General features: G+C 38.7%; 1 protein-coding gene across 1 annotated transcript in view; it reads left to right on the forward strand.

Annotated features, from left to right (window-relative positions):
* LOC126297690 (protein MON2 homolog) overlaps positions 1 to 13,922 on the forward strand; it is a 224,139-nt gene that overhangs the window by 81,401 nt on the left and 128,816 nt on the right. Inside the window, exons 12-14 of the mRNA XM_049988806.1 lie at positions 2,277 to 2,404; positions 5,104 to 5,346; positions 11,546 to 11,758. Coding sequence (XP_049844763.1) covers positions 2,277 to 2,404; positions 5,104 to 5,346; positions 11,546 to 11,758 — 584 coding nt within the window. The remainder of the gene's footprint in view (positions 1 to 2,276; positions 2,405 to 5,103; positions 5,347 to 11,545; positions 11,759 to 13,922) is intronic.

A 13,922-nucleotide genomic window follows, 5' to 3' on the forward strand; every position in this document is an offset into this window, starting at 1 on the left:
TCCACCTCCCATACATCTATGCCCAGTTGACCTTCAATTTGCGGATGTTGCCAAATTCTTGGGACTTACATTTGACAGAAAACTTTACTGGTCTTCCCATGTTTCATATCTTTTGGCTCAGTGTCTGCAATCCCGCAACACCCTACATGTTCTAAGTGGTCTTCCTCCGCCTGTATCACACCTTAGTGTGCTCAAAATTGACTATGAAAGCATATTTTACTCCTCTGCATGGCCTTCTATTGTTCGGCATCTAGATTCTCTCCACTACTGTGGATTGCATTTAGCATGTGGAGCTTATTACGCTAGCCCCGTGGAGAGTCTTTACGCTGAGACTGATGGACCTCTGATGTCCAGTCGGTGAGCTGTCCTTCTGAGTTATTATGCTAGTTGTCTGTCTTCCATGCCTGTTCATCTGTCCCATGCCCCCCCCCTTCCCCCCCCCCCTCTCTCAACGCCTTCTAGGTTTTAGGGTATGCAGGCAGCCCTTCCTCTCTCTTACCACTGGGAGTCCACTTTCGTCAAATGCTACATTCACTTTCCATTCTATTTCCTAAAACTTTCTTGACAAATGGGGGTACCATGCCACCTTGGCTTCACCCCCCAGACCTGCCTTCTCCGTGATCTATGTCAGCTTCCCAAGGGCAGTACTCCCCGTATAGTTTAACATCATGTATTCACTGCTCTATGCACACAAATGGAGGATGACACATTTATTTGCATTGATGGCTCCGAGACCAATAAGGTGTAGGGAGTGACTGTATTCTTGATGACACCCCTATTAGATTTCGACTTCTCGACCATTGTTCTATTTATACTGTGGAGCTTTACGCTGTTCTCCAGGCTCTCCAATACATCCGTTGCCATCAGCGGATGTGTGGATTCTCTCAGCTCTCTTCTCAATCTCAAAGCTCCACTCTCTGGTCCACTGGATTCAGGACTGCCTCCACATGGGGGGAGAGGGGGGGGGCATCTCTGTGGCATTGTTCTGGATCCCAGGGTATGTTGGTATATGTGGAAATGAGACAGCTGATATAGCGGCAAAGACTGCTGTCTCTCTTCCTCAACCTGCTGTTTGTGTGGTCCCCTTTGCCAATCTACAGAGCATTTTATTCAGTTGTGTTGCTCTTTTATGGCACACACATTAGTCTGCCCTTCAGGGTAATAAATTATGGTACATAAAACCTCATCCCTGTGCTTGGACCTCTTCCTCCAGGCCTCGTCATTGGGAGGAGATAATTTTAACTAGACTGCAGGCTGGGCACTGTCTTTTTAGCCGTTGACATCTTTTAAGTGGCGATATTCCCCTGCTTTGTCCCCACTGCTCTCAATCGTGGATGGTGAGACACCCCTATTTTAATCCACTATGCACCCGTATACAGCTGTCGCCTGGTGTATCTTCCCTTTTAGCAGGTGATGTGTGCTCAACCGATTACGTCCTTTAGTTTATAAGTGTTAGTGAGATGACATTGGTCATTTGAAGCTTCTTTTAAGGAAAAAAATTCCCCTTCAATAGTACTTTTCTAATATTTCCTTCTGTTTTAGTTTCCCTTCTCCTTGAGTTTTGCTGCCATTGCTGCTGATTTAAAATCCTGTTTTTGCCATTCACTGAGCCACAGAATGGATGCTTATGACCATAGCTGTTTTGCACCCTAAAAAACAACAGCAACAACAACAACAACAACAACAACAATGATGATGATGATGATGATGATGATGATGATGATAATGTTGTCAGCAGACTAACATAGATTTCATGTAATGGGTGTGAAACTCTGAAGACAGATGCAATTATTTAGCTGATATTATTACGTGATTCTTCTTTAACCATTGTTTTATCTGAACATAAATTTTGTGAGGTATTAATTTTACTTTATAAAATATTTTTATAATTTTTTAAAAAAATTCTGAAACTGCCTATATAAATTTTAACATTTTAATGAAGATCTCTGTGCAGGTAATCTTAGGGACTGCCATATATCACATGTTGCTATTATTTTTATTGGTGTGCTGCTATGTCATAATTTGGTCATCAAATTAGTATTTTTGGGATGAAAGTTTACTCTTGTTAAATTTCTACGACATTTTTTCTGCTTGCCTTCAAAAGTTTGTATTCTTAAACAAGCATGTTCACCATTTAATCAGTCTAATATACAGACAGTTTTAATATGTATAAGTAAACACAAATGAAATTAAAATTATATACATTAATGTTATTGCAGTATATTTTATTTTAACAATGTTCCATTTTCTGTAAATGCGTAGTTTATTCTCTTCAGGTGCCCAGCAGGGTCCAGTCATGTTGACAGCAAAGAATCTACAGTGCATGAGAGCTTTACTGAGTGTAGCTCATTGTCATGGAAGTATATTAGGCACTTCATGGCACCTGGTGCTGACAACATTGCAGGTGCGTACTAAACACACACAGTTTTATTGCCATAAGTAAGTTTAAAATATTACCGATAGCTTTGAGCAGTATGAGAAAAATAGTTTCTGTACAGCAGAGGGACAAAGCTATACTTATTTTCTTTTGCATGCCTCTGCAGACTACTAAAGGTAAGTTTCTTGGCCAGAAACATGCATTTGTCTATGTCTTATATCACTGACCATATGATCATGTTGTATTGCCTGACACACACACACACACACACACACACACACACACACACACACACCCTTCCAGTGGAATGGACACAATTCTAGCGAGTAAAAACTCCAAAGCAAGGGTTTGCATTGTTGTGTAGGTAGTCTTGATCAACCTTCTCTTAGAGATGCTGACAGAACATGTTTATGGTAAGAATGTGTGGATGAGGATTATTTGATAATAAAGTATCACCATTATATAAAAGCAGTGGCCTAGAGTGGTAGCTGATGCATTTAAACCCATTCAGTTAACTCTGTCAGCTGAATACCTCATATTTCAAAATGTTTATCATCACAGAGTTATGTTCCTGATCTTTATACTGTGTTCCAGATTTGACATAAATGCACAATTCTCAACATTTTAAGAAAGTCTTACAATAATGACTTGCCCTTTCACATCAGATAAAAGTAAATATTGAATTTTTGTCTCACTAGTCTTGTGTGATGCATATTATTGTGTTGTTCGAAAACTAAAGCTCAAATTGCTTTGATTTACTGTTAGTAACTACTTTGATGAGGGGATGTTTGCCTGTTTAATGTCCAGTTTTACTTGTCCTATGAACTTCTTTTTCCTTCTAATGCTTTTTGTAATAATAATATATTTTTTTATTGAAATCTACCTTTTGTGGGTTGGTGGAGACATTCTTTAAGCAAGGCCACATGTTGTTTGGGTTTATGCTAAAAGTTCTTTTTATCTAACCTAGGACAACAGGTATTTGATAATGTCACACACAATCCCAAAGTTTTCACTTACCTCAGTCCACTTTCCTTTTTCAGTACTGTTCAAGTTTTGGCCCTACCTTGTGAAACTCAATCTATCAGTAGCCCCAAGTGATACCAGTGCAGCGTAGCAGTTTCATGTCCAGCATTACATTGATAGGATTTGCAGCATTATGATGACATTGCTGGTAGTGACACTAGAAAAGCCTGACAAAGTTTGTGTTTATGCCACAAGTCAGAGAGGCTGTCTTGTTCAGGTCACTATGTCATAAGCTAAATTCTTGTCCACACTGTTTCCTACCACAACTCATTTTCATTTCTGATGTCTCTACATAAAGACCTCACTTCATCTTCCATTTGAACCAGATACATATTTAGTTTGAAAATCACAGAACACGGTGGCAAAGTAGTAAACTGTGGAACTCGTGCAAGACTACAGTTATTCAAATCACTGTCTGGCCATCAAGATTGTGGCTTTCCGTGATTTCCCTGAAGTGTTAAGGTAAGTGATTGGATTGTTCCTTTGAAAGGACATGGCCTGTTTCCTTCCTCAATTTGGGCCTGTGCTCAGTCTCTAAAGATCTCATTCTCATTGGGACATGAAACCCTTCCTTCCTTCCCTCCTTCCTTCAGTTTGATAATGCTGATGACCTGGTAATGCATCCCTAGTCTTTCTGCTGCTGGGTGCATACATTTTTCCATCTCAGTGACAACAGCAGTACTATCTTCTTCCTAATATTTTGTTTCATGTTCTTAGCCTTTGTGGTCACAGTTTAAATCTGATATATGTTTCCTGTTCCTGTACCGAGTCAGCAGTTTCTTGCAAGACTATCAGCAAGTGTGTGGTGTCCCAGAAGAGTCTGTTTAAAGCGGTGCTAACTTTTCAGCTAATGCATTGTTTATGTGAAGAGCAGTGCTCCATTTTCATGTGCGATAGTGCTCTTTTTCTGTTCATGTTACGGATTTCCAAGTGGTAGTTTAGAGGTTGGAAGAATGGGCAAATAATATTGTTATTGTGTCTGCTTCAGAAAAACTCTTTATGTCTTAATTTTAAGATTTATTACACTTTCAATCTATGTGAAGATGGGAGGACAGAATTTTTGTCTGAAAAACAGAGTGAAGTTTCTGGGTCTCACATTTGAAGGTGAACTTCCATGCCTTCTAAAGTGTCATGGTAGCAGGTCATTCCACTGCAACAAAGTAGTTGGCTACACAACACTTGACTATGAAAGCATGGTGTATCAGGATATTGTAAAATGCTGTTAACCGTGAGTGGATTTATCTGCTGACAGGACCTTCTAAATCCAACTCCACAAATCATCTGTATGCTATGGCTGATGAGACACCATGCACCATTGGGTGGTAACTCTTCCTAGTGTGTCAAGTGTGCACCGTATTGCATGGACTAAAAGCAATCCATCCAGTACCCTATCTTTCAGTATATAATTATGTATAATTTCTTGTGAGGAAAACATTTTCTTTTAAAGATGAAATTACTCTCTCTCTCTCTCTCTCTCCCTCCCTCCCTCTCTCCCTCCCTCCCCCCTCCCCCCTCCCCCCTCCCCCCTCCCCCCACCCCTCCCCCTTCCCCTTTCTGCTTCCCCACATTTCCTCCCAGCCCTCTACCAGCCTTTTTATCACAAAATGTTTTGGTGTAAAGTAGGTTGGATGGATATGTGTCACAGTTCAATGATTAAGCTGTTGTCTCCCCAATTATACTTGCTTTTTTTTTTTTTTTTTCAGCATCTGGTATGGATTTTGGGCCTGAAACCTTCTACAGGTGGTAGTTTGAAAGCTGGCCGAACAACGGCTGATTCCAATGCTGTAATAACAACAGCGGTAATGGCTGATTTACCAGTCCTTTCAGCTATGCTGAGCAGATTGTTTGAATCCAGTCAGTATTTGGATGATGTAGCTTTGCATCACCTTATTGATGCACTTTGTAAGCTTTCTCATGAGGCAATGGAGCTAGCGTATTCCAATCGTGTAAGTACTTTCTCATGTCTGTCAAAATATTACCACAGTTAAATCACAGACCACTTCAGCATTAACCACTAGGATGCTAGCAGGAGTAATGCTGGATGTTGGAAATCATTAAAAAACTTGTTTTGATCTTCTACCTTGATGTGTAATGGTTTGAATTATTACTCAAGTTGATGGTTTTGGAAACGGTAACTAATGTAGTGAGCATGGTATACATGAATGAGTAACCATGTAGTTGTGTGTGTTAAGTAATGCATATGTTAAGAAATTAAGAAATTCACATCATACTAGACAACATGAATCTGTGCTGTATTCAGAATAAATTCAGTTTTTTTTCTCTGGGATGTCAGTGTGTGCAAGATTCAGTAAATTATATATTAATTTAAACCATAGTCATCCATATATCATTTCTTGTTCCATGTGCTGGACAAAAAGTTTAAATAGCATTTGAAAGCTATTGCCCCACTAGAGAGTATATACTAAAGGAGTAACAGTGAAACTGTAGCAGTAGCCAGGGAATACTAAAGATGACTCAGCAAAAAATAATCTTAATGATTTGAATGAAAATAAGTGTTAAAAACTGAGATTTCACCAACATATTTATGAATCAGTTCAGGCTAGAGATGTTTTGAAAGACACTGAATGAAACTTTATAGATAGCATGTAGATATAGCAAACATACTAGAGTTGGTGATATCCTTTTCATACAGTAGAAGGTATTCCTTTATGAAGTTTTCTAATGACAGTGTAAATGTGGACATAAAAACATGAGGGAATGTTTTAGGCAGCCAAGAATGTCACTGATGATGCTTAATCTCTTTCTAAACAGATTTAAACTATTGGCAAAGCAGAGAGCAAAGGGGAGATTATTTTTGAGTGCATGAAAGCTGTGTGTAAGCACTTACTTTTATAGTTGTTGACATCACAAAATACACAGAGGCACAGATTTGTGAAGTGAAGTGAACCACATTTTGGAAAAAATAACGAATGAGGTATTAATTTAAGTGCTGACTGGAAAATTTGTTAGCAATCAAATTAATGGAAAAACTGATGAAAGTAATTCCAAACCAATATTTCACGGCATAGGACAAACATATCAGTGCTTTAATCCACTTAGGACAGCTACAAGTTGAGTGGCTTACAATTAATACTTTCAGTTGCACCAAAGAAAGATTGGCAGTAAAGGCAACCCACAATGTTTGTTATGGAAGTTACACCTGAAACATCAACCTCATGCCAAATGGTAGCCATGAGTATCAGTCATAATGTTCAAAATCTTAATGGAAATGATACTTTTTGTAAAAAATTTTCACTTCATGAGTGGTGGAAATGTTGGAAAATAATTCCAAGCAGATTATTTTCAGACTCTTTAATTTTTTAAAAATGTTTTATACATGCCATGTATTGAGTGCAGTTGTAATTGGTACTTCAGGGATTGAGGCAGTTTTTTTAGTGCAGTTTCAGGGGGTTTGGGACAGTATGAAACTTATGCTAAATGGATAATGGTCGTCCGTCACCTATTGCTCTTCATTCTGAAGGTACCAGCCATGTTTCTGATATGCATACTATGTGTAACTACACTGATGGGGAAAAAAATTGCAACACCAACAAGAAGTTATGAACCATAAACAGAAATTGGTAGCTTGTTTCTAAATCTGAAAGATGATGTCTAGTCAAATTTCACACTGATTCCATAAGACTGATGCTAGTAGCACCACTGCAAATCAGGTTTGCTTTAAATACATGCTCTAATGGTTGTGAGCGGTAGTTTCCTTTGAGATTGGGCACGGTGAGTTGATGTTAGCCAAGAATGCCGCTAAGGTGGCAAAGAAGGCCAATATCAGCCTCTCACTGAGTTGGAACAAGGTCATGTAATAGGGCTACAAGAAGCTGGATGTACCTTCTGTGATACTGCAGAAAGACTTGGCAGGAATGTAGCCACTGTACACGATTGCTGGCAACAGTGGTCACGAGGATGTGTGGTTGCGAGAAAACAGGGCTCTGGATGGCCACGTAGCACTTTTGAGAGGGAAGACCAACATGTTCATTGTGGGGCTCGGCTGTGTTGTACTGCATCTGCAGCAGCAATTTGAGCAATAGTTGGCACCACAGTGACACCACTAACTGTTACAAATTGGTTACTTCTAAGACAGCTCCGAGCCAGATACCCTTTAGCGTGCATTTTGCTGACTGCAAGCCGCCACCATTTTTTACTTCAGTGGTGTCGAGTAAGAGCTCATTGCAGGGCAGGGTAGAGGTATGTTGTATTTTCTGATAAAATCTGGTTCTGCCTTGGTGCCAATGATGGCTGTGTGCTGGTTAGGAGGAGGCCAGTTGAGGGCCTGCAAACAACCTACCTGTGTGCTACACACACTGGACCTGCAAATGGAGTCGTGGTATGGCGTGCAATTTCGTATGACAGCAGGAGCACTCTCATAATTGTCCCACACACTCTGACTGGTGATTCACCCTGTTGTGCTGTCATTCATGGACAGATTTCCAGGGGTGTTTTCCAACAGGATAACTGTCAGCTGACATACCACTTTTGTAACCCAACATGCTGTATAGTGTGTCATCATGTTGCCTTGGCCTGCTCGATCAGCAGATCTGTCTCCAACTGAACACACATGCGATATTGGACAACAGCTCCAGTGTCGTCCACAACCAGCATTAACTGTATTTGTACTGACCGACCAAGTGCAAAATTCATGGAACTCCATCCCACAAACTGACATCTGGCACCTGTACAACACAATTGAAGCACATTTGTATGCTTGCTTTCAACATTGTGCTAGTTCCACCAGTTATTAATGCACTGACATTTCACATTTGCAAGGGCTTATCTCACACTTACATTAACCTGTGATCTTGGAGTGTCAGTCACATAAATATGTTACCTAAACAAATGTGTCCCTAAAATTTGATTATTCTACATTCTTTTTTTTTGTGTTGTGATTTTTTTCTGTTGTTTTAAATGAGACATCATGGTGGTAAGTGTGGAAGTTACAGATACTTTAATCACTCCTTTGAGGTATTTGAAGTTTGTAGTGCTGTAGGTATCTGTATGCAAGATCTTGTGCCAAGGATGTATTCTGAAGCATCTGTTGCAGGAATTGGTGAAAAATGAAGTGTGCTGTAGCCAAGTGAAGTCCTGTTCATATTGTGAAGTCCAAACAATTGCAGACCTGAGTTTTTGGAGTTAATTCATCATTTTTGGTGTCCAGAATTACTACTAGATAATAATTAACTTCCAAAGGTCTTGATTATGTCTGCCTCAGTAACAGAATGGTCAGTGTGCATGATTGCCATGCAGACTACTAGAGTTCAATTCCTCATACTTTCAAGCTTTTTTTATAGTTACTGTTGTGGATGTACTGGAACAGGATGCATTTCAATTTTGTTATGCTAATTAAGGAGCTGCTTGAATGAAAAGAAGTGATTCTACAGCCTGGGAAGTTGATAAAGGCTGGGACACAAGTGTTCTGAACTCGCATCCCTCTGTATTCCATTTGAATGATACCATACGGCAGTGGTTACACCATGGCCGGTCAGCATTTCATGGTTCTCTGGGCCTGGTTGAATTATTATTTTTTTTCATCTGAGGCCTGATTATAGTTTGGTTGTGATATGGTGGGTTTTGTTTGATAATTTACATTGTCCTACCCATTGGAAAATATACTTGAAGAACCTGACTTGAGAACCAGCACCCGTATAGGCTCATCTGCTGTAATGATATGGAAACCTATCAGATGATATGTACAGATGGTCAGCTTGACTGGCAGTGGTAATTGAGGTAATTCATTTAGTATGATATACGACATACCTATTGCAGAAACTGTTAAGAAGTTCATGTGGTAACAGTGCTGAAAGGCAGCATATGATATTGCCATGTACTGTACATTGTCTGCCATGATGTAACAGTTATTGATTTCTGCCTTCTGCAATAATTAATCAGTTAACATTTTTTATTTCTGAAACTTTCTTATTTATTGAAATTTGCCTGACCATTCTTTGTGTGTATAAACAAGAGTACTTTCTCCTGAGCCAGACAGTTCAACTTCATGTGTAGTTTAGTGTGCATGCTCAAGCGTTCAGTTTCAAGTGTTAGTTCTTGTTGATGGCCCTGCTTTCATAGAGGATATTTGATTCCAAATTCTACATAACAGTATTCATACAAGCGTAATGGGGCATTGTTAACCATGAACTTACATGAACTATCATCAAGGTCCTGCTGAAAATATGCTTCCACTAGGTCAATTTTTGAAAAGCATTGTTACTGTACAATATTAATCATTTGGTTTTGCTGTTGTTGCAGTGGCCATGTTTGCAGATAATGTTAGTAGATATCTCCACCTGTTATGCAAACACTATTTTTTCATGTAGATGAAAATATCTTTCAGTACTTTTGTGCCATTAGGCTTAAAATCAGTATTTGTTTGTTGTTGTCGTCATTGCTTTACATTTTTACATGTTTTTTGTGCTCTGACAACCACAGTTACTGTCACTCCCAATCAGTCAAACACCCTATTAACACACAATCAAGCAAGCTTGAGAGTCATTCTCCACAGATTAAACAGAATACCCATAAGTAGACTGAACTACACACAGGAGCGAAACACAATAAAACAAATAGCAGTGGATAATGGTTAGGATACCCATATGATACAGAAACTAAATCATCAAATATGTAAACAGAAAAGGAATTCACGGGCCACATGTATACATGTCCTAGTGCCAAACTACTACAGTGTTGCCATGTGTCCTCATTGCAGAACTATAGACAAGACTGAATAATATCTGATTTTGTCAGAATGGTACAACAACTCACACAGCACGCCAAAGTATGACATACTTGGACAACCATTTCCAAAGCATGTAATATCCCACTGTGGCGATGTGACGTGGCCATCTCATTCCCCAGTTTTAACAGCTATGGGTCACATTCTGTTAGGTTATTTGAAGTTAACGGTCTTTGACAATCATTTGCAAACAACTGACAAACTTAAGACAGCCATTCAAGATGGAAAAAAAGCACCCTTTCATAATATGTGTGTAGGTGTATTATGGAAGGCCCCCATGATGCCTTCAGCATTGCATCCAAGCAAATGGAGTGACATTTGGAGGAATGTATTTTCAGAGTGGTGATACATTTACATACTGTATTTCATAACTGTATTAAATACAAGTACAAAGGTACATATGTTGACAATTACTACAGTATGTAACATATATCAGCAGACCTCACTACACCTTGACAATAACAGTATTAAACCCACCTCCATAGCTGAGTTTGCTGACACAAGCCTGTACAGTAGTGCTCAACTTGGAGGTAAGCTGGTTCTAGTCCTGGTGACGGATGAAATTTTCACTGCCGGTATTTGGCTTGCAAGAAGAGGAAAGCTGCTGGTGTCAAGTTCTTGATTACAAATGTTTGCACTGGTATTCTGAATTAAATTCCAAACTTCTCTGTAGTGTCTCATGAAGTGAGGGCATGTGACACTCTTCATGGGGCACCATCCGTTGGAGGGGGACAATACGCTAAGTGGCCTCCATGGTGCTACTCAAGAAAAGTATGTGCTGGCAATGTTAACCCCCCCCCCCCCCCCCACCACCACCACAGACATAACGCTATAATATATGTGCAGCCATTATACTCATCTACAATGTACAAATACACATATGACACACCTCGCACATATCTGCAACAAAAGGGGCCATTGTGCGTGACGGAAGAAAACCATTTCTGACCAGGTGGCCAAACCCAACTCTTGGGGTCCCCTGGCCAATAGTGATATACAAGTTCATTGTACTTATAACTGTATTAAATGATTACTTGCATTCACCATATTTGTGTTATTTGAACTCTGTATATACAATATGTGCCATCCTGTAGTTGCTTCAAGGTCTGGTTATTAACATAACAGCAAAATATTACCCCCATTTTAAATATTTGTTTTTTATTCTGAGTTATTCATGAACAGTCACGAGGGTGTGAATTTATTCACAATACTGATATCTTTCCCCAAATAGAGCCACAAAAGCCTTTGCTATCCATGACACCATAAAAATAATCTTATTGAAATTGTTCTTGGGAATAGTGATGAGTAATAATTTTTGTGTGTGTAAGGTAACTACGTTATTTCAACCTTCATCAAGCAATGATAACAATAACAATATTATGTAATCAGTTTTTCTTTTATAGGAACCATCTTTGTTTGCTGTTGCCAAACTTCTGGAAACAGGACTTGTTAATTTACCTAGAGTGGAAGTGTTGTGGAGACCTCTAACCAATCATCTTTTGGAAGTCTGTCAACATCCTCATATTCGGATGAGGGAGTGGGGAGTTGAAGCTATTACATACCTTGTTAAAGCTGCAATGCAACATAAATACCAACCTCCACTAAGAGAGAACCAGGTTAGTATCAGTGTCTTAACATAAAAAATGTTACAGGGATAGACTTACCTATGAGGAATATGTTGTAGATAGTTTTGTGTACAAATTTTGCAGGATAAACTGTTTTCTAATGGATGTTTGCATCTTTCTGATGTGGTTGGAAAAATTGACAAAACATTTTCCCCAATTCTCTCGTATCGAGAGAGAGAGAGAGAGAGAGAGAGAGAGAGAGAGAGAGAGAGAGAGAGAGAGAGAATGTTACTGGAGACAGCGAAAGCACCTATAGTTCAAACACCTTTCATTTGGGCTTTAAAAAGTTTGTATTCTCAACAAGTTTCAAATCTGTGACACATGTTAATGGCTGATAGTTCAGGAATTAGAGCCATAATATACTTATCGTCTGTAAATACAAACAAATAAAATTATTTAAAATTGTTTCAGTATGTATTTACAGATAACCTATTTTCAGAAGAATATTGCAGTAATTGGTAACAGATGTGTAGAATAGAATTCAGCGTCTACTAGTGTGCAATAGGTGTCACGAAGTCAATATCTGAGTTATAGGCTTCACCTGCTGTATTATCTGCAGTAAAACTCATGAATGACCAGTACAACAACCTAAGTTTTTTTATGTTTTATCCTAGTTCTTTTCTACAAAAAATTGTGTGTTCAACTTAGCCTTGTTAGTTTTTTATTTCTGTGCCCTGATTGGGTTAGTAGTGTTTTTTTTTTAAAAAAACAAAACTGAGAAGAATAATAATAATCAAGTCATCTTTGACACAGTATCAAACGCATCTGTGAATTTATAATTAAAGTAAATAACTAAATCTCAAATAGTTTCCCACATGTAGCTGTGCCTATTGCAAACATAGCCCCCTCTCCCCACCTCTCCCCTCCACAAATACATTATTTTCTGATCTCACTACTTTTTCTTTCATGAGTTGCTGAAACATTACATATAAACATTAATAAAGATGTCAAGTCACTTCTGATGTTGTGTTTATTTATTTATCCAGGTATCATCCCTCAATGATAAAGGATTTGTCACCAAAATAAATGGCTCAAATATACATATGTGTAGAATATATAATTATGTTTTTACGAAGATAAGACAGGTAGTTGGCCATGACCTTTCTGAAGGAACCAGCCTTGCATTTACCTAAAAAGATTTAGAAAAACCATGGGAAATCGGGACAGAGCAATCCATCCTCCTGAATATGAGGTCAGTGTCATAACAACTGCACTGCCTCATTTAGTTGGTCCCTATTGTACAATGTTCTCTTTTGATTGTACACAGTTTGCACAGTACAACTTAACAGTATAAAACCTTGGTTTGCACTGCATCACTTCACACTCTATGGACACCCGGTGGCAATTCCAGGATCACAAACATTCTGCTGTGCTCCTTGCACTCCCTTCAGCCTGTTCAGAAAACTAACTCCAAGCCTGTATACACTAAAACTGACCCATCTGGAGCATAGTGTAGTGACACATGTGTATCAGTATATTGGATTTCATTGAACATATTTAGATTTTAGCCACAGAGCTACTTAAACTACACTCTACCAGTGTAAATAGCAGCATTATGGATGAATCATCAAAAAGAAATGAAATTTGGTCTACTTGTGAACAGAGATGTACTTAAAAGTATAGATTAAAAAATGATGCGCGAAATTTATTTTTGGTGAACCAGCTATGTAATGCACCAGGGATCTGTATGCACTGTGATATCTTTGGCTTTAAATGTTTCCCTGAGGATAAAGTTCAGCTGTTTTTGCTCCTGAACAAGCATCCCTAACGTACTTGATAGCACAGATATTGGCAGAATCATAATTAATTTGAGCAGTGTGCCATGTTACGTAGAAGTTAATCACATCACAGGCTGTTAAGTACTATTTATAAAAGTAAAGATAACTTGCAACTATATCTCTGGTTGAGAAAGTGGTATAAGCATAAGGATGTCCACTCTAAAACCACACAAGAAAATTTAGACCATGTGATACCTTATTTTAGTATTGCAAACATGTAAAAGGCAGTTGATAAGAGATTATTCTCTGTGTTCTTGAAAGTAGTTCCCATAGTTTTAATTTGTGGTTTTAAGGTTTTTAGCTTCTTCTTTTGCATGTGGATTTGCTATTTTTTGCCTGTTTATGACAGTGTGAGTAATGATACAGAGAACTGTGAA

This window comes from Schistocerca gregaria, chromosome X (assembly GCF_023897955.1).
Source record: "Schistocerca gregaria isolate iqSchGreg1 chromosome X, iqSchGreg1.2, whole genome shotgun sequence".
NCBI classification, from domain to species: Eukaryota; Metazoa; Arthropoda; class Insecta; order Orthoptera; family Acrididae; genus Schistocerca; species Schistocerca gregaria.